The sequence below is a fragment of the Manacus candei genome, unplaced genomic scaffold, assembly GCF_025592945.1.
Source record: "Manacus candei isolate 608988 ecotype Guabito, Panama unplaced genomic scaffold, ASM2559294v1 h1tg000177l, whole genome shotgun sequence".
Taxonomy (NCBI): domain Eukaryota; kingdom Metazoa; phylum Chordata; class Aves; order Passeriformes; family Pipridae; genus Manacus; species Manacus candei.
Window position 1 is genome coordinate 420,572 of NW_026138225.1, and position 24,331 is coordinate 444,902.

General features: G+C 58.1%; 1 protein-coding gene across 18 annotated transcripts in view; it reads left to right on the forward strand.

Annotated features, from left to right (window-relative positions):
• Nucleotides 1–7,467: 7,467 nt before the first annotated feature.
• Nucleotides 7,468–24,331, forward strand: part of ASXL2 (ASXL transcriptional regulator 2) — a 70,231-nt gene continuing 53,367 nt past the window's right edge. For 17 of the 18 annotated variants that reach the window (XM_051773798.1, XM_051773797.1, XM_051773802.1 and 14 more), the window contains exon 1: nt 7,468–7,657. In XM_051773798.1, the coding sequence (XP_051629758.1) occupies nt 7,601–7,657 (57 nt within the window). In that variant the 5' untranslated portion in view covers nt 7,468–7,600. The remainder of the gene's footprint in view (nt 7,658–24,331) is intronic. The other variant, XM_051773815.1, reaches the window with a different exon arrangement.

Here is a 24,331-nt window from a genome sequence, read left to right on the forward strand (position 1 = left end):
GCCTCGGCACAGCCCGGCACAGCCCGGCACCCTCTGCCCTGCTCGGGGGGGTTTGGGATCCTCCTCAGGGTGAGGAGTTGGGATGAGGGCATGGACGCCCGTCTGCCGGGATTCCTCCACCTGCTTCTGGCTCGTGAGATGGAGGGTTTGTCCCAAACCAACTGATTCCAGCTCGGTGATGAGGACGCCGGGAACGGCCCCGGCACAGCCTGGTTTGTCACATGGACATGGACACGGGGGTGGCACGGGGGGCTGGCAGAGTGGGAATGGCAAAGGGGGGGTTGGCACAGGGGGGCTCACCAGGAGCCCTGCCCAGATCACAGTGTGAGGAGAGCAGAGGAAGGAGGGAAGAGCCTGGGGGCAGAAAATGAGGTTGAACAGGGACAGTGACAGCCCACGGAGAGAGTAAGGAAGGGTGGGCACAGGTGAATCCAGGCTGCTGCTGGAACAGGAGTTTGGGTGGCCTCGCTGTCTCAGGAGCGGCCCTTTGGGGTGGGGAAGAGCCTGCTCATATCCCAAGGGCTGCTGCTTTTTTCCCTTGCCATTGGAAATGGGGAAATTCCCATGGCTCGGGCATTAAAGCAGCTCTAACAAAAAAACCACTGCAAAGGCACGGAATTGGTTTGGGGGAAGGGACCTCAAAGCTCACCCAGTCCCACCCCCTGCCATGGGCAGGGACACCTCCCACCAGCCCAGGTTGCTCCAAGCCCCGTCCAACCTGGCCTTGGACACTCCCAGGGATCCAGGGGCAGCCACAGCTTCTCTGGGCAACCTGTGCCAGGGCCTCCCCACCCTCCCAGGGAAGGATTTCTGCCCAATCTCCCATCTCTCCCTGCCCTCTGGCAGCTGAACTCCCAGCTCCTCTGTTGTCCGTGGCAGAGGGATTTAAAAGCCCCGTGGATGTGGCCCCTGGGGACGTGGGTGAGTGGTGGCCTTGGCAGTGCTGGGGGAACAGTTGGACTCGGAGGTCTCCGAGGGTTTTTCCAGCCCAGCCGACTCCGTGTCTCTGTGATTCCAAGTGTCTCTGTGATTCCAAGTGTCTCTGTGATTCCAAGTGTCTCTGTGATTCCAGGTGTCTCTGTGATTCCAAGTGTCTCTGTGATTCCAGGTGTCTCTGTGATTCCAAGCACGCAGAGATTTGTTTTGCCTCAGTCCTCCTGGGAAAGGTCAGCTGTGATCAGGTGAGTAACAACAAAGGCCAGTGACAGGGGGCTGAGGCTGAAATAACAAAATGGAGTGTTAAAGGTCTCTCATGGACGCTGGATGTTCCCAAATCAGCCAGGTCGGATTCAACTCACATAAAGGGAATTTGGTAAAGCAACCCTGGAGCTGCCATGAGGTGTTTTGGGATCTTGTAGAGAAGAGGCCGAGTGTCCGAACAGGAACAGGACAAACACAAGGAATATCCTTAAAACGGGGAAAGGGGGACTCAGGGGGTTTAACTTCAGCTCCTGAAAGGATCGAGTGGATCAATAAAATCTGTGAGTCCTGATGGGAACACGGAGAAGGGAACGGCCAGCACGGGTCAGTCCAAAGCAGATCCCACCAAAGGCAGCAGGAAACAGTGAGATGGAATTGGGGCTGGCTGTGGTGAGCCCCAGGGACAGCACAGCTCGCCCAGGAGCCACACAGGGCTGTCTCCAGGGAGAGCAGGTGGCACTGACCCAGCCAAGGACCGGTAGTGACGCCGGAGAGCAAAGGATAAACCCTGAGCATCCCTCCCAGTCCCGCTTTCCACGAGTCTGGGACTGGAAATTCCTGCAGGGCTCCAGTCTGGGTGCCCAGGAGGACAGCGGGACCCTGGGCAGAGCTGGGAGAGCTGGAGGGGGGGGGTAGGGGAGGGAGAATGTGGGGTTTGGTTTAATTGCACCCCACCACCCAGGGCAGGCTGTGAGCACGAGGTCCCTGAGGGACACTGGGGATAAAAGGGGGACAGAGACAGAGAGCAGAGATTGGGGGGACACAGAGCAGAGCTCAGGGGGACAGAGACAGAGCTTGGGGGGACAGAGACAGGGCAGAGCTCAGGGGGGACAGAGACAGGGCAGAGCTCAGGGGACAGTGACAGGGCAGAGCTCGGGGGGACAGAGACAGGGCAGAGATTGGGGGGACAGAGACAGGGCAGAGCTCAGCTGCCCACTGGGTTAATGGCTGGGGGGATCCTCTGCCTTTGTGTCCCCCCATCCCTCAGAGCCCAGGGCAGGAGTGCCTGCATGGCCTCAGGAGTGCTGGGATGGCCTCAGGAGTACTGAGATGGCCTCTGCTCCTGCAGCCATGAATATTGATGGCCCAGGTTCATAAAATTTGCAAGGCAGCAAATCCCCAGGGTGGTCTGGGCCTGTGGATGTGTTTGCTCCTTCTTTGGCTTCTCACAAATGGAACCTCTGCTGTGGTTCCACTGATGGGAACGTTCCCTGGATGCAACACCCAGGGGGGGTCTCATCTCAGATCCAAGGTTTCCCTGGGATTGCACAGAACCCCACTGTTTCTATGAGAATACTGAGGTTACAGAAATATGGTTTGAAGGGTCATGTCCCATCTACTGACAGCTCAAGAAAGATTATAATTTTCTACTGAAACCTAGAAAATTCAGGGTAAATTCACTGTAACAACTTTGGTTCCTTTCTTACTGCAATTCATAGGGCTTTTTCTGTCATAAACCTAAAATTTATGCTTGAGGCCCTGGCCCAGGTTGGCCAGAGAAGCTGTGGCTGCCCCTGGATCCCTGGAATTGCCAAGGCCAGGAGGGATGAGGCTTGGTTTAGGTGGGATCTCAGGACAGGGTTCCTCCCCAGAGGGTGGTTGGCACTGACCAGGGAATGGGCACGGCCCCAAGGCTGCCAGAGCTCAGGGAGGGTTTGGAGGGACAGGGGGGGATTGTTGGGGTGTCTGTGCAGGGCCGGGGGTTGGATGGATGATCCCTGGGGGTCCCTTCCAGCCCAGGATGTTCCCTGGCTCTATTGGTTCCATGGCTAAAGCAGCAGTAAAGCTCATTATCATCTTTGTGAAGTGTTTGGGGATTTATTTGTTATAAAAAGCTATAGCAGAGCCGAACATTTTCACTCCTGGGTAGAGTGTAAGTATTTCAGCACCGAGGGAAGCACAGCTACGGGAATTCCCCGGCTGCAGCTCCCGAGGCAGAAGCTCTGTGGGAAGCCTTTGGTGCAGAGAGGGTTTGGGGGCTTATTTTGGTTTTTTTGCTGTTCCCTGACACTCTGATGACACCCTGTGGGCTTCCCCCTCTACTACTGTAGCTTTTCCTCCCCAGTGCTTCTTCTGCTCCTTTCCCCACATTTTTCTCTGGTGATTTTTCCTTCAGGCTGTACTTCAGCCTTTAATGAGGAGGAGTCACTGATGTGGCTGCCCCTGGATCCCTGCAAGTGTCCCAGGCCAGGCTGGACGGGGCTTGGAGCACCCTGGGCTGGTGGGAGGTGTCCCTGCCCATGGCAGGGGTGGCACTGGGTGGGCTTTGAAGGTCCCTTCCCACTCAAACCATTCCATGATTTGATGATTCCATGCAAAGCACAGTCAACACTCTGCCAAGGTGAGATCCAGACTAAACCTCGGATGAACACGATGAAAACTCAGGATGAATTTTATCAGTAATGTTTGGATGAATTTTATCAGTAGTATTTGGATGAATTTTATCAGTAGTATTTTCCCAAATGGCAGCAGCAGCAGCAGAGTCATCCCAGAGATCTGCTCGCCCTCCAGCAGTGCCAGAGCAGACAGTCTGGTTTGGGGAGGATGAGGCAGTGGATAGTCAGTCACCTCTGCAGGAATATCAGCCTTGTAAGCGTGGGAAAAAGAGGGAATGCTCCTCCCAGGTACAGCTCCCAGAGGTTTCACCAGGGGCTGGGGAACATCTTGGAGTGCTCCAGGCCTGGCAATGCTTTAAAATGTTGGGTGGAATAAACTGAATGGAGGCCTCCAGGATGGATGTTTCTCAGGAAATCACAGACTCACAGAACCATGGAATGGTTTGGGTGGGAAGGGACCTTAAAATCCATCCCATTCCATCCCCTGCCAAGGGCAGGGACACCTTCCACCAGCTCAGGGTGCTCCAAGCCACATCCAGCCTGGCCTGGGACACTTCCAGGGATCCAGGGGCAGCCACAGCTTCTCTGGGAACTCAATCCCAGCCCCTGCCCACCCTCCCAGCCAACAATTCCCTCCTCATATCTGAATTGTTTATTATCTGATTAACATGTTGGGTGTCCACTGGAATGATTTCTGCTCGGAAGAGTCCGTGGCACCCTGCTGGGAGCTGTCAGGAGCTGGAGCTCAGCCAGCAGTGATGAGCCGAGCTGGGCAGCCACAAGCTCCCCCTGCAGCAGCAATTCCAGCCCATCCCAGACCCCAGGGATTAGTCACACTGTTCCCTGGGAAGAGCAGTCCATTGATTTGCCCTTCCCCCCTGGAATCCAGCACTGGAGGCTGCCCTTCCTCCCCCTGTGCACAGCGAGGGTGGGCAGGAAAGCTCCAGCTCCTGCAGACAGGTCCCAGAATCCAGAAATCCAGCTGTGGGGAATGACCCCTCTGCTGGAATGTCCCAGCTGGTGCTCAGTGCATCACTTCCCAGGGAAGGGGAAACGGAGGCTGCATCCTTCTGTGGGAACAGAGCAGAGTGATCTCACTGCTATCATGTCTGAGATCTCCTGTGCAGGAGAGGAAGGCCAGACCCCATCCCAGAGTGATCTCACTGCTATCATGTCTGAGATCTCCTGTGCAGGAGAGGAAGGCCAGACCCCATCCCAGAGTGATCTCACTGCTATCATGTCTGAGATCTCCTGTGCAGGAGAGGAAGGCCAGACCCCATCCCAGAGTGATCTCACTGCTATCATGTCTGAGATCTCCTGTGCAGGAGAGGAAGGCCAGCCCCTGTCCCAGAGTGATCTCACTGCTATCATGTCTGAGATCTCCTGTGCAGGAGAGGAAGGCCAGCCCCTGTCCCAGAGTGATTCACCTGGTGTGACTGGTGAGATCACCAGCCAGGGCTCCTGGCAATGACTCACACCTGAGTGCTGGAGCAGCATCCCACTGTCACCTGGATCCTGGCAGGCTCTGGAGTCACTCTGCTCCACATGGTGCTCTGGCCGTGCCCTCAGCAGAGGGGTGTGATGCTCTGGAGGAACATGTGGGTAATAAATGACAATGAGACAGTGATGCTGAAGTTGTGCAGGTCAGGTAAAATCTCCCACAAGAGATTCTTTAAGAAGGAATCCTTCCCTGTGAGGGTGGGCAGGCCCTGGCACAGGTTTCCCAGAGGATCTGTGGCTGCCCCTGGATCCCTGGAAGTGCCCAAGGCCAGGCTGGACGGGGCTTGGAGCAACCTGGGCTGGTGGGAGGTGTCCCTGCCCGTGGCAGGGGTGGGACAGGATGAGCTTTAAGGTCCCTTCCCACCCAAACTAGTCTATCATTCTATGATTTTCATGATACTCCCTCAGTCCTCTCTAAACTCATCATTTTTGTAGCTGTCAGTGTGGCAGGCAGTGCAGTGGCTGCAGCAGAAACTGCAGCTCATCAGGGATATTTTGGAGCGAGTGGCTCAGGCACCAGCTGCTCTCGGGGTCGTGCTCTCTGATCTAATTTTATCTCTCAGAGCTCTGCAGCAGGAAGTGAAGCACAGCTCGTTGTGAGGGGATCAGTCCATCCCTGATGGTAAAGGGAAGGGCTGACCTTATTGGAGCTGCACCAGCATTATCCCAGTAGGTAAAAACCAGCAGCAAGGTTGTCACAGTTTGCTTTAAGCTTGAATAATTCGTATTTGTTAAACAGGAGTTAATGCTAAAGCAGAATGGGTAATCACAGAGTCAGAATGACAGACTGGTTTGGGTGGGAAGGGACCTTAAAGCCCATTCAGTGCCACCCCTGCCATGGGCAGGGACACCTCCCACCAGCCCAGGTTGCTCCAAGCCCCCTCCAACCTGGCCTTGGACACTTCAGGGATCCAGGGGCAGCCACAGCTTCTCTGGGCAACCTGGGCCAGGGCCTCACCAACCTCACAGCCAAGAATTCCTTCCCAATATCCCATCTAATTCCTTCCCAATATCCCATCTAATTCCTTCCCAGGATCCCATCTAATTCCTTCCCAGTATCCCATCTAATTCCTTCCCAGTAACCCATCTAACCCTGCCCTCTGGCAGGGGCTTGGTGGTCTGGGGGAAACTGAGGCAGGGGCCGTGCAGGGGTTGATGTAAGGGGGGAATCGGCCGGCACAGGGCACTGGGGGACACTGGAGGTTTTAGGATTTTAGGAGCTCTCTAAACCAGACACAGAGCCTGGTTTATAAAGGAGACGTTGCTTGTTCTGCGCAGGGTGTAAGGTGGAGGTTTCCACAAATGAAGCGCCGCAAGGAGTAAAAAAGTCACATTTATACAGTAGTATTTTCATCAACCCACCTATGCAATATATAGCTGCCGCCTACCTGATGCACATTTATTTAGCCGGTGCGATCTTATGCAATCCTTGTTTCTGTGCCAGCACGGATTCACTCGGGGGGCTCAGGGGGTCGTTTGGGTTTGGAGAAGTGCCCCCTATTCAGTTTTAGGCAAAGTCCCTCAGAGGATTCCTTGGCAAGCAAGATGTGACCTGCTGCCCTGGGCCCCAGCTTCTGAACAACACTTAAAGCCACATTTACATCCTGTGGCCCAGCCAGCTGACAGGAGACACAGCTGGTGACAACTGTGCAACAACAGCCCAGGTGGCCCTTTGTGCCAGGTCCCTCCTTTGAGGCCAGGGCACCTCCTTCACTGACAGGCCAAGACCCTGTTTCACCCCCCCACACACTCTCTGTGAGTCTCTGGGCGAATTGTTTACAATTTCTGAGCCTTGAGATGTTGGCATTGGTGTCACTGGGGAGGTGGTGGGCACCGGGCGGCGAGGGGCGGCTGTGGCTCTGAGGGGCAGTTATGGCTCTGAGGGGGCAGTTGTGGCTCTGAGGGACAATTATGGCTCTGAGGGGGTAGTTGTGGCTCTGAGAGGCAGTTATGGCTGTGGCCGTGAGAGCACAGTTATGGCTGTGGCTGTTGAGTGGGCGACAGCAGCTCTGAGGGAGCCGGCGCCATCTTTGCCCCTCAGGCGCCGCGCGCGCGGCGGGCGCTGAGGGAACCGCCGGCGGCCGCGGAGGAGGGAGCGGAGGCTGCTGGTGGCACTTGGTGGCAGCGGGCGAGGGCAGGTGGTGGCGGCGACACCCGGACCGCTGCGGTGGGGCAGGACACGGAGCCACCACGGCGCGGAGAGCGATCCGCCCTCTGGGGAGCCCCCTCCGCCATCTTCGCTCCCCCTCAGGCGCCGCCGCCATCTTTGTTCCCCCCTCAGCGAGGCGCGAACGCGGCGGGGGAGGGGGGGGGGGGGAAGGGCGAGGCACCCGCGTGACGGGAGTGGGCGTGGCTTCTCCCCCCGCCCCCCGCGCGCTGTGGGCGGGGCCGGCGGGCGGGGTCACATGACCGCGGCCCGTGCGCAGCCCGAGCCAACATGGCGGCGCTGGCGGGCGCAGGGGCCGCGCTCGGCGCTCCCCGCGTTTGAGGGGCCGCCCCGGCCCCCGCCGCGCTCCCGCCGGCGGCAACGACCCCGCAGCGCCCCGAGCCCCGCCGCGTCCGACATGAGGGAGAAGGGCCGCAGGAAGAAGGGCAGGACCTGGGCAGAGGCCGCCCGGACGGTGCGCGGGGGGGCCGCGGGGCGGGTCGGAGGCCGCGGGGCGGGTCGGGGCGCTCCCGGCGGGGCTCGGGGGGAAGGGGCGGGTGGCGGGGCGGCCTCGGCCTCCGGGGCCACGGGGCCTGCCCCCGGGGCTCCGCTCGGCCGCCCGCGCTCGCACGGGCAGGGTTTTTTTATTTTGACCTGTTCTCCAGTTGCTTAATGCTTCCCGGCAGGAATTTCCCTGGGAAGCGCCGTGGGGGAGGGACTGCCGCCCGGGTTCGCGGTGGTGAGCGAGGGTTTAAGTCGCATCCGCCAACAAGTGACAGGCACAGGGGTGGGTTTTTTTCGGTGTTCGCAGCGTGTCGGTGGCTCTCGTGCCGTGGGAGCTGCGGAGTCGCCCCGGGTCAGGCGGAGTCGCAAACCCCGAAAGGAGAGTTTTTACCGCCCAGTTTGCCAGCCCGACGGTGGTTTTTTTTTGCCGTCCTGTCTCCAGTCTGGACTCGGGGTAGTCCCTGTGTGGGACAGGCACGTTACAGGGCGGGGAAGAGAAAAGGGAAGTTGAGGAGCGGGACAGGGACGAGAGAGGGAACCGCAGCAAGGCGACCTGCGGGAGCTGGGCCGGAGCGCCGGGCTGCGAACGCCCACCAGAGATCCCCGCGGGGGTAAAGCCCCCTCCTGGAGAGGGGGAGGAGCTGGAGCTCTGCGAACCTCTCTGGAAGAGGGATCTGTTCAAACAGGACTTGAAAAGTCTGGCTGGGAAGCAAATGTAAATAGAAACCCGCGGCTGAGACTTGCAAGGGATATTTTAATAAATAAACGCGTTTGGACCTCGTGTTTGCAGCTTGGGAGGCGTCAGAATAGCTGCTCTGCTTTCAGGAGGTGGGATGCAGTTGGAGATTTTGAGAAATAAGACACTGTCCCACAGGCAAACACTTTGGTGTTTTCTCTGTGTGCTTTTGGGTGTAATTTGTACCCGTTTGTTTTGGAAGAGCAGTGGAAGAACGTCCAGTGGAGGGTATAGGTGGGACCAGATCTTTTCCAGCCCCTGTGCTCTGCTGTCCATCCTCTGAGCTCTCCCAGAATCCACTTAAGGGCTCAAACAGGTCTTTAGCCAGAGGCTGCTCTGAGGCCTCAGAACTGCAGGTTCCACGTTGCCCAGTCAGGACAGGGGCAGACAAAAGCAGGAAGAGATGAGTAAACCCCTGCCAAAACCTCAGCCCTGGCAGATGTTCCTGTTGGTGTGCTCAGCAGGAATGTTAGACTGCTCTGGTCAAACTCCAGCTCCAATATTCCATAAGTTCCCCTGTGGTTTTTTGGGTTGGAATCGTGGCTTTTGGTTCTTGCCTTCGCCTGTGTGCCTGGGCTGGGCTCTCTGCTGCTGCCTGGGGTTTGTAGGGAAAGTTATAACATTTGTGGCAGCTTCCAGATCTCCCGTGCTTCTGCTTCTGGGAGGTGACATGGAACTGTCCTCGGGCCTGGGAAACCTCCCAGTTTGTGTCCAAGTGCCCCCCCTGTGTGGTGGCTGAGCTCTGAGCTGGCCCTGGGGTGGGGTGACCCCAGAAGGCTGCAGGGGAAGGGCCTGGGGCTCTGTGTTTTCCTGGAGCCCTGCTCCTCACAGGATCCTCCAGGTTGGAAAAGCCCCACCTTGTCACCCAGCCCAGAGCCCTGAGCAGCAGCCTCAGGCCGTCACAGCTGGATGTTCTGGTGCACTTCTGTCCCCCCTCCACCTCCTCCTGTGCTGTCACCTCCCCACTGGTGCTTGCAGGTGGTTAGTGCAGCCAAAACAGCAAAAAAAGAATTGTTTTTTATAATTAACTGTTGGTGCTGATCTGTTCTCGTGCCGGTTCAGTCTTCCCAGCCAGGAGCTTGGGGTGAGTGTCCTCCAGTGCTGGGGAGATGGTGGGAGTGTCAGGAGGGGAGAGCACCAAGGTAATCCCTTCCTCAGTTTGCTTGGTCCCTCGGAGTGGTTCAGTATTAGCTGGGAACAAGATAAAGCACAGAGGTGTGGCCTTGCTGTGTGCTGGGAACACCTGGGAGGGGTGTGGATGAGGGGGTTCAGTGGGCCCCCGGCTGTGGATCCTGTTCTGGGGTGTGTGGGACTGTTCTGTGGGGCAGCAGTGTGGGCTGAGGGGAGGGAAGGTCCCTGTGTGGGCAGGAAGTCACTGTTGATAAACAAGGGTTTTCTCATTTCCTGGCTGGCTCAAAGTGCAGCTGCAGATGGCTGGGGACTGGTGGCTCTGCTGGGACAGGGGCTGGCTGTCCCTGCAGCTCAGAAAGCCCACCTTGAGTGAGGTGAGGAGCTGATGGTGCACAGAGCACAGAAGCTGAGGAGAGCAGGGCACAGGTTTCAGGTGCCCCTGGCAGCCCAGCCTGTGCCAGTTCTTGAGCTGGACCAGCCACTGGTGTCCAGGCTCAGCTGGTGATCCTGCAGCCAGACCTGTGCTGTGCCCAGCTGGGGCTGAGCTCAGACAGGGGCTGTGGCAGCCCAGAGTTCAGCAGAGCTCTGTGAGTGCTGCCTGTTAACCCAGGGAGAGCCAGGATTCCTTGGGACTGGACTTAGCCTGATTTGGGATGTGTTATCCTGCTGCACTCCCACAGCATGGGCAGCAGGGCAGGGGGGTCCTACAGCCCCTCTGCCCCCTCAGCTGAGACCCCCCTGCAGAGCTGCCTCCAGCCCTGGGCAACAGCAGCACAAGGACGTGGAGCTGCTGCAGAGAGTCCAGAGGAGGCCCCAGAGATGCTGCCAGGGCTGGAGCCCCTCTGCTCTGGAGCCAGGCTGGGAGAGCTGGGGGGGCTCCCCTGGGGAAGGGAAGGATCCAGGGAGACCTTGGAGCCCCTTCCAGAGCCTAAAGGGGCTCCAGGAGAGCTGGAGAGGGACTGGGGACAAGGCCTGGAGGGACAGGACACAGGGAATGGCTTCCCACTGCCAGAGGGCAGGGAGAGATGGGACATTGGGAAGGAATTCCTGGCTGTGAGGGTGGGGAGGGGCTGGAATTGAATTCGCAGAGAAGCTGTGGCTGCCCCTGGATCCCTGGAAGTGTCCAAGGCCAGGCTGGACGGGGCTTGGAGCAACCTGGGCTGGTGAGAGGTGTCCCTGCCCATGGGAGGGGGTGGAGCAGGAGGAGCTCTAAGTCCCTTCCCACCCAAACAGCTGCTTTATCCCCTCTCCCCGGGGTGTGCAGGGAGGGAAGTGGGCGCTGCCTGGGCCGACAGGGAAGACGTTTGTTGTTTGTTTTCCAGGGGAAGTCCCCGTGTGTGACCTGACAAAAGGGTTTCCTGCTCCTGCTGCTCGGCTGCCAGGGCTGGGGCTGGGAGTGCAGGCAGGAGGAGGGCTCTGGGAGTGCTCCTGGGCAGGGTCAGCCAGGAACAGCACCTGGAATGTTTGATGTGAGGGGGAGCTGCTGCAGCCATGGCCTTCAGAATCCCAGAATGGACTGGGTGGGAAGGGACCTTAAATCCCATCCAGTGCCACCCTCTGCCATGGGCAGGGACACCTCCCACCAGCCCAGGTTGCTCCAGCCTGTCCTGGGACACTTCCAGGGATCCAGGGGCAGCCACAGCTTCTCTGGGCAACCTGGGCCAGGGCCTCCCCACCCTCACAGAATGGAATTCCTTCCCAATCTCCCATCTGTCCCTGCCCTCTGGCAGTGGGATCCATTCTCTGTGTCCTGTCCCTCCATGCCTTGTCCCCAGTCCCTCTCCAGCTCTCCTGGAGCCCCTTTAGGCTCTGCAAGGGGCTCCAAGGTCTCCCTGGATCCTTCCCTTCCCCAGGGGAGCCCCCCCAGCTCTCCCAGCCTGGCTCCAGAGCAGAGGGGCTCCAGCCCTGGCAGCATCTCCGGGGCCTCCTCTGGACTCTCTCCAGTGGGTCAGTGTCCTTCCTGATTGCTCCATGGGAAAGGTCTGCAGTCTGGGGTGGAGCACAGCAGGTTCTTCCTGGAGAACCTGGGAATGGGCCTGTCCCTCCTCAGCGAGGTGTTGAACGAGGTGGTGCTGCAGGAGATTAAATGATTAATCCCAGCTTGTGGCCTGAGCTGGTGGCTGAAGCCTGGGAAAGGCTTCCTGGATTTTGTTTTTTTCTGGAAGGGATTGTTTGTTGCCCTGTTGGGTTTTTTTGATGGTGGCTTTTTTGTTGTTGTTGTTTTAATGCCCTGAGTGTTATCACAGCTCCTTCCCTGCTCTGGGTCTCTGTCCAGGCACAGGAGCTGTGTGCAGGGGGGACGTGGGGCAGTGCTGCAGGTCTGTCTGTGCTGTCTCTTAAGTGCTTTTGCAGGGGTTCCTGCAGGACAGGGAAGGGCAGTTGGTGGCCACTGCCCTGGGGACCAAACCACGTGGCCCAGCGACGTGTCTGCTGGCCAGGGAAACACCTTGGCAGCACTTCCAGGGAAAGGGACTCGTGGCTGCCCAGGACTGAGCCCGAGCTGGCACGAACCCCATCACGTGTTCACAGAGAGCTGCAGCTCCTTCACTCCTCACTCCTGCACATCTGGGAGCAGCCACGGCCCTTGGATGTGTTTTTCCTGCATTTTTTTTTGAGTTGTTTCTTAAGGATTCCTGTGCTGGCACTGCTGGGGCACCTCCAGTGCTGGGGCAACTCTGGGACCTCCGACAGGAGACACAGGGAGGGGCTGGAGCGTGGGCAGGGAAGGGAAGGGAGCTGGGAAGGGGCTGGAGCAGCAGGAGGGGCTGAGGGAGCTGGGGGGGCTCAGCCTGGAGAAAAGGAGGCTCAGGGGGGACCTTCTGGCTCTGCAACCCCCTGACAGGAGGGGGGAGCCGGGGGGGGGTCGGGCTCTGCTCCCAGTGAACAAGGGACAGGAGGAGAGGGAACGGCCTCCAGCTGTGCCAGGGGAGGCTCAGGTGGGACAGGAGGAGGAATTTCCTGCTGGAAAGGGTGGTCAGGCACTGGCAGGGGCTGCCCAGGGAGGTTTGGAGTGCCCAGCCCTGGAGGTGTCCCAGGAAGGCCTGGCCGTGGCACTCAGTGCTCTGGGCTGGGGACAAGGTGGGGATGGGGCACAGGGTGGGCTCTGTGGTCTCAGAAGTTTTTTCCCACCTCAATCATCCCCTGACTCGGTGGGTTCCCTGTGAAGTCAGTGATTGCTCTGCAAGAGTCAGCTCTGCTTTGGCCTCGGGTGGTGCCCTCTGAGATCTGACCTTCTAGGTCCTGGAACTTGTAGTGGGCTCAAAGTTGCTTTAAGCTCACCTTGGACACCTGTAACAGACACATGGAGGCTTAAAACGTGGGCTCCTGTGTGGAAGCAGAACTTGGAATGCCTGAGGTGGAAGTGTAATCCCCTTTGGTGGCTGGAGCAAACCAGCAGACTACAAAATCCTTCTTCCAGTCACAATAATCCAATTATGGCCCTGCCATTTCAAAGGCTGGTTTCCAAGTCAGGGCCTGTGTTCCCACTGGGAATTTTAACCTGTTAAAGGCATCAAACCCCCCAGGTTGCAGCTGTGGAAGGGAAGGTGTGCTTGCTGTGGCTGGAGCTGGGTGAGGCCCGTTTGTGGAGCTGATGTCAGCTTGGCTGTCAGTGCTGGGCTGGGCTGGGGTTCATTTGGTTGCTATCAGCAGCACACCTGATTTCCAGAGCTGCCTGAGGGGCTGGCTCTTGGCTTGGGGGGCAGTGGGTCCCCCCCTGTCCTGAGGCACCAGTGCAGCTGGAAGAATGCTGGAGTGTTGTTTCCCTGCTGCAGAGCAGGGTGGGGCAGGGCTGGGAGAGCCCAGCAGGAAGAGGAGAGAGGGTGCCAGGAGGGGAATCCCCAGTGCCCCGCCCTGCCCGGGGGTGCCACTCCCAGCAGGATCCCAGCCAGGGGTTTGGGCAGCTGTGCTCCCTGTGCTGTGCTCCAGGAGAGGAGCTCAGGGCTGGGGGAGGACCTCACACCTGTTCTCTGTGTTTCACAGTCACACACTGGTGTGGGTTGGAAGAGGCCTTAAGGATCATCCAGTCCCACCCCTGCCATGGGCAGGGACACCTCCCACCAGCCCAGGTTGCCCCAAGCCCCGTCCAGCCTGGCCTGGGACACTTCCAGGGGCAGCCACAGATTCTCTGAGCAGCCTGTGCCAGGGCCTCCCCACCCTCCCAGGGAAGAATTTCTGTCCTTATTTAAAACAATCAGTGGAGTTTAGATAACGAGTTCTGCCCCAGAGCTCAGCTCCACCTTTGCTCAGTCCCTCCCATCAATAGTTTTGGCTCTGAAGGGTTTGGAGGTTCTGACCTCAGTGAGCTCCTCTCTGGCACTGCAGGAGCCTCCAAAGGCTTTTTTTTTTCCCAAGTTGTGTCTCCCCTCCAGTCAGCTCCAATCTGGCCTGGGCATCTCTGGGCAAGGCTTTTCCCAGTGAGGATGGTGGAGCACAAAAACCAGTTGTGTTTCCTGGATCCATAATCCCAGAAGGGCTTGGAAGGGACCCTAAAGATCACCCTGTTGCCCCCCCCCACAGAGAGGGCTGTGAGGGAACCTGGTCATTGTGCCCCAGCAGCTCTTGCCTGGTGTGTGAGAGAAGTGGCACAGTCAGCATTTATTGACTGGGGTGGGTTCTGGGTCTCACACAGCTTTTCCTGCAGGAAGGGGGAAATCCCAGTCCTTTATGTGGACCCTCCCATGCCCCAGGCTGTGTTTCTGGGCCCCAGGCTGTGTTTCTGGGCCCCAGATGATCTGCAGGAGTGCAGATGCAGAGATGCAGATGGTGTTGCTGCCCAGACACCCCAGTGCCCAGGGAGGGGTGGGCTTTGGGCTCAGCTCTGCCCGTGCAGCCCTTCCCAAAACAAGTGTTCAACGCACCAGCTTGAGGTCTGGTTTTGTTTTCCTGGGACTGTCAGGTGTTCTGCTCCTGTGGTTCTGCTGGGAGCAGTAAAAACAGAGGGCCAAGAGCAGCCAGGACTAGTTCCAGTCCAATTCCTGTAGTGCCTGTAAAACATCTCTGCTGTAACCAGCTGTGGGACCTTCTCAGAGGTCTGCTCTGCAGCCTCAGTGGTTGGTGGGGAAAGTTCTTTCACTGGTAATGAACAGCTTTTCATGTGAAATGTGGGGATGGGATAATTACCCCCCTTGCTGACATTCTGTGGGTGCTCTGAAACCCTGCTCAGGATCCCAGGGTGGTTTGGGTTGGAAGGCACCTTAGAGGTCACCCAGTCCCAGCCCCTGCCAGGAGCAGGGACAGCTCCTTGGCCCAGCTTGCTCCAAGCCTCTCCTCCCAGGGAACAGGGGACAGGACAAGAGGAGAAGGCCCCAAGCTGTGCCAGGGTCGGGTTGGACACGAGGAATTCCTTCCTGGAAAGCGTGTTCTCCTGGAGCCCTTCTCAGGGCCTTCATGGATATTGGGCACTGTCTTTTCTCCTGGTAACTGCTGGCCCTGCAGGAGCCTGAGTGTGTGAGTTCCTTGTGTTTCACTGGGTTCTGAATTCAGAATTGATTTCCTAAGATCACTTGGTAAAAATGGTCCTATTGTTGTTTTCCAGCAAGTCCTGCAATTTGTGTTCTTTCGTTCCTGCTTCCCATGTGGGGTAATTTGACTTTGCTCTCAAAGCTCTTACAAGAAGCAGCAGTAAACGTGGTCCCTGCTGGCTTGCAGAAGCTTTTCCTGAGCTCAGTGCCTGCTCTGTGCCCGTGGAGCATCCCCTGGGATCAGCAGAGCCCGTTTCCCATCTCCCCTGAGTGTCCTGGCACACGAGGCACAAACGTGCTCTGTGCTCAGAGCCGAGTCCAGTTCTGGGCTCCACAGCTCAGGGGAGACAAGGAGCTCCTGGAGAGGGTCCAGCAGAGGCCACAGAGATGATTTGGGGTCTGGAGCATCTCTCTCTGATGAGGAGAGGCCGGGGGAGCTGGGCCTGGTTAGTCCGGAGAAGACTGAGAGTGGATCCCATCAGTCCACCCAAATATCTCCAGGGGGTGTCTGAGGATGGTCCCAGACTCTGGTCAGTGGTGCCCAGGGGCAGGACGAGGAGCAATGGCCATGAACTAAAGCACAACAAGTTCCACCTCACCATGAGGCAGAACTTCTTTCCATGGAGGGGGCAGAGCCTGGAACAGCTGCCCAGGGAGGGTGTGGAGTCCCCCCCTCTGGAGACATTCCAACCCCACCTGCTCCAGGTGACCCTGCCTGGGCAGGGGGTTGGACAGGATGGTCTCCAGAGGGCCCTTCCAAGCCCAGCTCTCCTGGCACTGTGGGATTTTCAGGGCTTGCTGGTTTAGATGCCTGGCTGTGGGTGGTGGGGTTTGTTGTCCCTCCATGGCATGTCCTGTGCTGCTCCCTGGGTTTGGATCCTGTTCCCCTGCAGGGAAGGTGTGGAAGGTGTTTAATGCTCCTGCTGTGGCTGTGGTTTGATCCCTGGGAGGGGAGGTGACCCTCTGGATGGTTTGGAGCTGGGTGTCCCTGAGGTACTGGACTGTCAGCTCATTCTGTGCTGGTTAAGTGCTGGCTCTCCTAAGGAAGCAGCAGAATCCTGTCAGACAATGACAGGAGCTTCCCCACTGCAGTGTTTTAAACAGGCCCTGGCTCTTGGCAAACCTGGCAGGGGGTGCTTCCCCTGGGTGGGGTCAGGGGGCTGCAAGTGGGAGCTGGAGCTCCTGTGGGCTCCTGCCCTGCCCAGCCCATGGAATAGGGGGTGTCCCTGTGCCCCATGGAATAGGGGGTTTCCCTGTGCCCCATGGAATAGGGGGTGTCCCCTGTGCCCCATGGAATAGGGGGTGTCCCCTGTGCCCCATGGAATAGGGGGTGTCCCCTGTGCCCCATGGAATAGGGGGTGTCCCCTGTGCCCCATGGAATAGGGGGTGTCCCTGTGCCCCATGGAATAGGGGGGGTGTCCCTGTGCCCCATGGAATAGGGGGGGTGTCCCTGTGCCCCATGGAATAGGGGGGGTGTCCCTGTGCCCCATGGAATAGGGGGGGTGTCCCTGTGCCCCATGGAATAGGGGGTGTACCCTGTGCCCCATGGAATAGGGGGTGTCCCTGTGCCCCATGGAATAGGATGTGGCTGCCCCTGGATCCCTGGAAGTGTCCCAGGCCAGGTTGGACAGGGCTTGGATCAACCTGGGCTAGGGGAAGGTGTCCCTGCCCATGGCAGGGGGTGGAATGAGATGGGCTTTAAGGCCCCTTCCCACCCAAATAATTCTAAATGAGTGTCTGACTGGAAAGGCAGCTCGAACCACCACCTGTGTCTTTGTGTTTGACCTCCTGCTTTGGGGCACTTGGTGAATTAAGAGCCTGGAACCCACATTTTAGGCCCAGCAGTGCCCTGGCTGTTCTCAGTGCCTGGAGTGCCACGTGAAACACGCTCAGAGTGTTGCTTTTCCTCCTTTCCCTGTGCTGAAAGGGTTTGCAGGGGGTTCCCTTCCCTTCCTTCTGCCACCTTCAACTCTTGCTGTGTAAATGGGAGTTCTGCAGTTATTTGTTTTTTCTCTTAAAGCTCTCGAGCTGTACATGAGCAGCTCAGAAACAAACTGGTTTCATTTGGGGTCTCTACAAACAAGCAGCAAATGTGCTTCCAGTGCCATTTCTTGTGTTGTTTCGGGGTGCTGGGGCTCCCTGTCCATCTCTGACCCAGTGTCTCCCCTAGACCTGGGCACAGTTCCGTGTTTTCCAGCCCTAAGAGGGAGGGATGAGTGTTCAGGTTTCTTCTGTGCTGGAGGGGAAGGGATGTGTAAAAGCAGTGTCCTCCCAGAGAGCTGCCTGTGTCCTCCCCGAGAGCTGCCTGTGCCCTCCAGGGTCACTGGGCTGGGGAAACCCAACGGCTCCCGTTGGCCCTAAAGGTCAGAGTCATCCTGAACTTCCCCAGGAAGGCCTGGCCGTGGCACTCAGTGCTCTGGGCTGGGGACAAGGTGGGCACAGGGGGGATCCATGGGCTGGGAGGGCTTTTCTCACCCCAGTGATCCCGGGATTCTGTGCCAGCACTGCCCTTTCTCTGGCCTCTTCTCCAGGACCTCGAGTGTGTGAGGCTGCTTGGCAAACTCGACCCTAAAGCTTTTTTTTTCCCCCTCAACTGAAAGGAAAGGTGCTGCTATTTTTGGCTGGGATCAGATCCCTGACCCTGTTTGCCACCGGGCTGGTGCACGTGGCCCTGCAGCCTGGAGGGAGGAGCCGTGCCAGAGCTGTGGGACCACCTTCCAGCAGGATTTGGGGGCTTTGCTGGGACATGGGGACACTGGAGTCCAACGTCTCTCTGCCCTGAGTGAAGCCAAGCCCCCTGGCTGGGTTCAGCAGCTCTGGGATGGTGTGGACGTGCCTGTGCTCTCCTGCACAAACCCTGGAAGCTGCTCCTGTGTCCCTGCCTGGCCCGAGCAGGAGCTGGCTCTGCCCCTGGGCTGGCTCTGCCCCTGGGCTGGCTCTGCCCCTGGGCTGGCTCTGCCCCTGGGCTGGCTGAGCAGTGCTTGTTTTGGGGACTTCTCTGTGGGGCTGCTGTGCAGGCTGTGGGACTCTGAGCCCTCCCCTGTGTGCTCTCCAGTGGCATTGCCATGATTTCCCTGCTGGGAACCAGGGACTTGTCCCAGCCCTGAACCAGCTGCCTGTTCACCTGGCACTGACTGAATGGAGGTGCTGCTGCAGGGCTTCAGCTCCAATATTAATCTTATTGCCACTAATACTTACAGAGAGCTTAAGGCCTGACAGCTGAGTGTACAAAGCATCCCACAGCTTTGCTGAGCTTCTTTCAAACCTAGGAGTTGGACCCGGTTCTTGGGGGTCTGTTCCAACTCATGACACTCTGTGGTTCCCAGAAACTTTATTCTCCATTTAAAGATGGGCTTGTCAAGCGCCTGGGTGGGGGTTTTGGGAGTCAGTGGGAGCCCAGTGTGGTCTGTGGAGTGGTCACGTTGTCTTTTGGTTGGACAAGTTCTCCGTTAATCCAGATGAGGTTGGTTTGAAGCAGCACCTCAGTGTCCTCTTGGACATGTCATTGAGATGAAACATCACAGAGAGGGACAGCTTAGAGGGTAGGTTTAGATGGGATATGGGGAAGGAATTGTTGGCTAGGAGGGTGGTGAGGCCCTGGCCCAGGCTGCCCAGAGAAGCTGTGGCTGCCCCTGGATCCCTGGGAGTGTCCAAGGCCAGGTTGGAGCAGCCTGGGCTGGTGGGAGGTGTCCCTGCCCATGGCAGGGGTGGGATGAGCTGAGCTTTGGGGATCCTTCCAGCCCAACCCAGTCTGTGATTTTCAGTTTGGTTCCTGCCTGTGCTGAGTGTGGGGCACAACTTCCACCCCGTGTGCCAGTCCTGCCCCACCTCTCCAGCAGTGGATCCTGGCAGGAGCCAGCAGTTCCTGAGCACCCCTGGCACTGCTCTGGCAGCACAGCCTGCAGTGCTCCGTGCCCTCCTCCAGGCCCCCGTGGCACTGAGGTGGAACGTGGCTGTGGGGTGTCACCTCTCCAGGCTGCTGCTCAACCCCCTCAGGGATGGTGGGAAATGACAGCATTCCCTGGGTTTGGTGGCACCTGGAATTGCCCATTCCTTCCTGACCTCGTTTCTGGCTAAAGCCCCGGGCAGCATTTGGCTAATTGGATGAGTGGAGCAGATACTGCAATCTGGGTCAAGCCCTTCATCCCCTGTTGTCCCTGCCCCTGTCCCTGGTGTCCCTGCCACTGTTCCTGCTGCTGTCCCTGTTGTCCCTGCCCCTGTTCCTGGTGTCCCTGCCCCTGTTCCTGGTGTCCCTGCCCCTGTTCCTGCTGTCCCTGCCCCTGTTCCTGCTGTCCCTGCCCCTGTTCCTGCTGTCCCTGCCCCTGTTCCTGGTGTCCCTGCCCCTGTTCCTGCTGTCCCTGCCCCTGTTCCTGCTGTTCCTGCCACTGTTCCTATTGTCCCTGCCACTGTTCCTATTGTCCCTGCCACTGTTCCTGCTGCTGTCCCTGTTGTCCCTGCCCCTGTTGTCCCTGCGACTGTCCCTGCTGTCCCTGCCCCTGTCCCTGCTGTCCCTGCCCCTGTCCCTGCTGTTCCTGTTGCTGTTCCTGTTGTCCCTACCCCTGTTCCTGCTGTCCCTGCCCCTGTTCCTGCTGTCCCTGCCCCTGTCCCTGCTGTCCCTGCCCCTGTCCCTGCTGTCCCTGCCCCTGTTCCTGCTGTCCCTGCCCCTGTCCCTGCCCCTGTTCCTGCTGTCCCTGCCCCTGTTCCTGCTGTCCCTGCCCCTGTTCCTGCTGTCCCTGCCCCTGCTGTCCCTGCCCCTGTTCCTGCTGTCCCTGCTGTCCCTGCCCCTGTCCCTGCTGTCCCTGCCCCTGTCCCTGCTGTCCCTGCCCCTGTCCCTGCTGTCCCTGCCCCTGTTCCTGCTGTCCCTGCCCCTGTCCCTGCTGTCCCTGCCCCTGTTCCTGCTGTCCCTACCCCTGTTCCTGGTGTTCCCGTGGCTGCTCCGGGGGGTCTGACCGAGCAGGAATTTCACATTCTCCCCGGGCTTTTTATAGCTGACCCACTTCCCTCTCCAGGGTTTGTGTTGCATGGGGATGGTTCCTGCTGGAAGGGGATTTGCAGCTCTTGCTGGTGTCTGGAGCTCAGCTGGAACTCTCCTCCTGGAGGGGGATGGATGGCTGGGAGCTCGGAGGTCCCTGTTGGGTGTGAGGAGGAGGAGGTGGAACCAGATGATCAGGTTTTGTGGGGACTGAGGCAGGAACTCCTCAGGCTGCTGTGGATTCACGGATCTGGGAAGTTTAAATGCTGTTTCCAGGAAGGAGTGCAAGCAGTGGCTGTGTCTGCACCATTAGGTCTCCCAGTTTTAAACCCTCCTTTGCACGAGGGAACAACCAGCAGCAGGAATTCCCAAGTGCCCTTCTCCAGAGGCTCTCTGAAAGCATTCATGGGCTGAGGTCTCCTTCACATGCAGCCTTGGAGAACCTGGGGATTAAACCCCGATGGGCTGATGGCTGCTCCAAACAAACACAAACAGACCCAGCCACTTCAAACACGGGTTTCCACGAGGCTTTCATCCTCCTCCCTTTGGAATCCTGGCGTGGTGCACTGCTGGATGTACGTGGGCAGGCCTTGGATCACTCAGAGCTTTCCTGATTGGAACAGTGCAGCCAACTCCTGCTGCTGGCAGGGGCTGAGCTCCCAGCCCGGCCCTGCGTCCCAGGGAGAGGTGCTTTGTGCTGGGCAGCTCTGGGGGAGGGCAGCTCTGCTTTTGCCTCCCTCACTGAGGGTTTCAGCCCCCTTTCATGGATGGTTCAGTGCAGCCCTCCCAGGAGCGTGGCTGCTGTGGTGTCCTGCACGCCAGGGTGGTGTCCTGGGGCTGCTCTGCAGCTCTGGGGGAGCCAGGAACCTCTGTGCAGGGAGGGGAGGGGGGGATTTGCTCCCTGGGGCAGAGGCACCGTGTTCCCTGTCACTGCACCCATCCCTCCTGGTCCAGGGATCAGCCCTGAACGTTGGGTTTTGTTTGGCAGTCGCTGAGTTTCCCCAGGCCCTGGTGTTGGATCTGGAAGGAGCTCGTTCCTGCTGTTGGATTTGTGTCACAAATGGGGTGGCCACAGGCCCAGGGCAGTGCCTGTCCCTGTGCTGGGCACTGCTGGGGCACCCCCAGTGCTGTCTGGGTCGCTGTGGGTATGGAGTGCCCATATGGGATCCCTGGGTGTGTATGGAATCACCGGGAGAGCACAGCTTTGGTGACCATCCCAGTGATCCAGTGTCCTGGGTGGGGATCTCCACTGCCCAGAGCTTTGTTCCATGGGGCAGGTGGAGCTGGGAAGGGGAAGAGCAGTGGTGGTTTAGTTAATTCCCATCTTTTCCTGGCGTGAGGGGGTTCAGTGCAGGGTCTCTGTAAGCTCTGTAGGAAGAGTAACTTTCCTTTTCCTAGTGAGAAGCAGCAGGAAAATGTAGGATGTAAGGAGCCATGAATTTGGCCTGTGTGTTTTTTAGGAGGAATTCAGATGGAGTAGGGTGTGTGGAAATGCCTCCCCAGCTCAGCCTGGCCCTGCAGGTTCCAGCTCCACCTCCAGGTCCCAGCCCTGCTCTGGCAGAGCTGCTGCCTGAGCACTGAGGTGTCAGAGCTGAGGTTCTCACCACTTCCTTCCTGACCTGTTCTCACTCAGCCCTCAGTCCAGCCAGCCAGCCCCAGCCCTTGGCCTGCTCTCCTGCTTTCAGATGATCTTCCTGTGGGTTCTCACCTCCTCCTCTGTCAGAGGACTGAGGAAAGGAACAAAACCCAGGAATGGGCAGCCTGGAAATGCGTTTTCTCGTGGCAGTTTTAGCTCTGTTGGACCAGAGGTGGAGCTCTGTGTGAGCAATGATTTCTGCTCACTGGGGAGCAGAGGGGGCAGATGTCCCCCTGTCTGCAGGTACAGCAGCCCAAGACACATTTCCCAGGGTCACAGAACCATTTCAGCTGGAGAAACCCTCCAGGATCACACAGAGTCCTGGCAGTCCTGGTTAGAGGGTGGTTGGGTTTAACTTTTAACACTCTCCTATTTATGTGATATGAACACCAATATCAGCTGATTCATGTGAACATCTTCAGCAGGACCATAACACAAAAGAGATGAACCACAGCTTTGCTGAGGTTGGAAAAGCCCTTTAAGGCCATCGAGCCCAACCAAGGTGTAAAATCAGGAAACATCTTTTCTTCTGATGATCCTTGGAACTGGAAAACAGGACTGGAACGAGACAGGTTGGAATGAGATGACCTGTAAGGTCCCTCCTGACCCAAACCATTCCATGATTAATGTTTTTTTGTCGATAAGGAGCCAAGTGGACTGTTTCCCCCCCTGAGGGGGTGTGATTTGAGCATCAGTGACCCCATCCCAAGCAGTTGGCTTCCCCTGCATTGGGCTGACCCTTGTCAGCATTTCCAGCTCTGCTCAGGGAAGGAAGGGTTCCAGGACCCAGTGGTGGCACCTGCTGGTTTGTTCTCCTGGCTCAGCACAGCACGAAGGTCCTTCATAAACCCTCCCTCCTAATCCTCCAGTGCCTCTCCAACCCAGCCCTCTGGCAGACAGGAGTTCTTATTTATTTACACACAGCAACTAAAAATGGCTCCAGTGAAAGATCTGATAGGGGATTACAGGGCAGAGGGGAGAGGAGAAGGTACTTCAGTGTATCTGGGTTTTTTTAAGAGTCTCTCCAGCCCTCACTCGTGGTTCTGCTGGCTCAGCCTGTGTGGCAGGAGGCAGCTCCTGGTGCAGCTGGAGGTGTGAACTGCTCTGTTCAGCCCACCAGGCAGAGAGTCAACATTCAATAAGCTTCTTGAAGAGCACCAGATGACCCTTATCAGGAGGGTGCAAATGAATCCTGGTCCTGGGGAGCCACAGGGGCCCTTTGATGGGTTTCCCCTGTGCTGGTGGTTGCTGAACAAGACACTTTGATGCTGAGTTGGCAAAGCCAGGGTGGCACTTGAGGCCGTGGGTCAGTGGTGGCCTTGGCAGTGCTGGGGGCTGGTTGTGCTCGGTGGTCTCAGGGGTGTCTTCCAAGCTAAGTGATTCCACGGTTCTAGGAATGTCTCCTGTGGAGCAGAGGAACCCAGCAGAGCTGGCTGATGTTCCAGGGTGACCCTCTGAGGGCGGCCCAGGCCGTGTGCAGGGAGCAGGGCAGGGTGGCAGGAGGCCAAGCTGCCCTGCTGAGCTCAGCTCCAGGGAAAAGGCCTGGGGGAGGAAGGTGTGGGGGCAGGACACCTGGGAGAGGTGCCTGGGAGCACCCTGGGGGCAGGCAGGGATATTGTTGGGAAAGCTTCTGTTGCTCCCTGCGCTCCCTGATGAGGTTCCCTGGTCCAGCTGGGTGTTAATTGGCACTGTGGTGGTGAGGAGTTAATGAACTGAGGGGTTGCTGCCAGATGGGGCCTGTCAGGAGCACGTCCAGGTGGTGGAAGTGAGGAGAACACAGTGCCCAGGGAGAAGAATGCCCAGCTGGGTTTGTGTGTGAGCAGTGGGCAGTGCCCTCAGGCTCCCTGGGGATGCACTCCCAGCACTGCCTCCTTTCTCTCCTGGCTTTGCTGCCTGCAGTGGGGAGGTGACTCTGCAGATGGAAATGGAGATAAACCTCATTTCTTGCCCTCACTTGGTGCAGAAGAAGCTTTCAGACTGAGCTCCTGGGCTGGTGGAAGGTGTCCCTGCCCACAGCAGGGAGTGGAGCTGGGTGATCTTTGAGCTCCCTTCCCATCTGAACTGTTTTAGGATTGTCTGATCCTCTGAAAGTCAGGCTTTAACACCACTTAACAAGAGATTTACCAGGATGGGGCCATCAGCTGGAGCTTCCAGAGCTGCAGATGCAGCCAAATGCAGGGGTTTTGTTCTCTGAGCAGGGAGAGGCTGCAGCCCAAGCCAGGTCCTTTCCAGGAGAGCAGAACCTGGGGTGTTCCTGGAGGGAAGGAGGTGCAGGGGGAGCCCTGGGTCCTGCACAGCTGCTGAACAGAGGAACTGAAGCCGTTGTTTTCCTCCTGCAGAGTCACTGGCAGGGCTGGCACTGTCGGGGTTGGCACTGCAGGCTCCTGTGGTTTGGGTCTGGTGGAAGCCCCAGGTCGGGACTGGGGGCTGCTGTGCCGGGCTCGGGTCAAAAGCTGATGACTAAGAAGGAAACGAGGCATTTCCTGCCCATCCCCCAGCACAAACGACTGCCTAAAATATCCAAATGACGTGTGGTAACTGGCATCTTCCTTCAGAAGCCTCAGACATCTCCCTGGCCACTCTTTCAATCCTACTTTTGCATCTCAGTGCCCTCGGAAGGGAGGAGGGCAGTGCCAGGCTGGGCTGGGGAGGGGTGGGAATGTGTTTGGCAGTTTACATTTCCATGGACCACATTTATGGACTTCAAA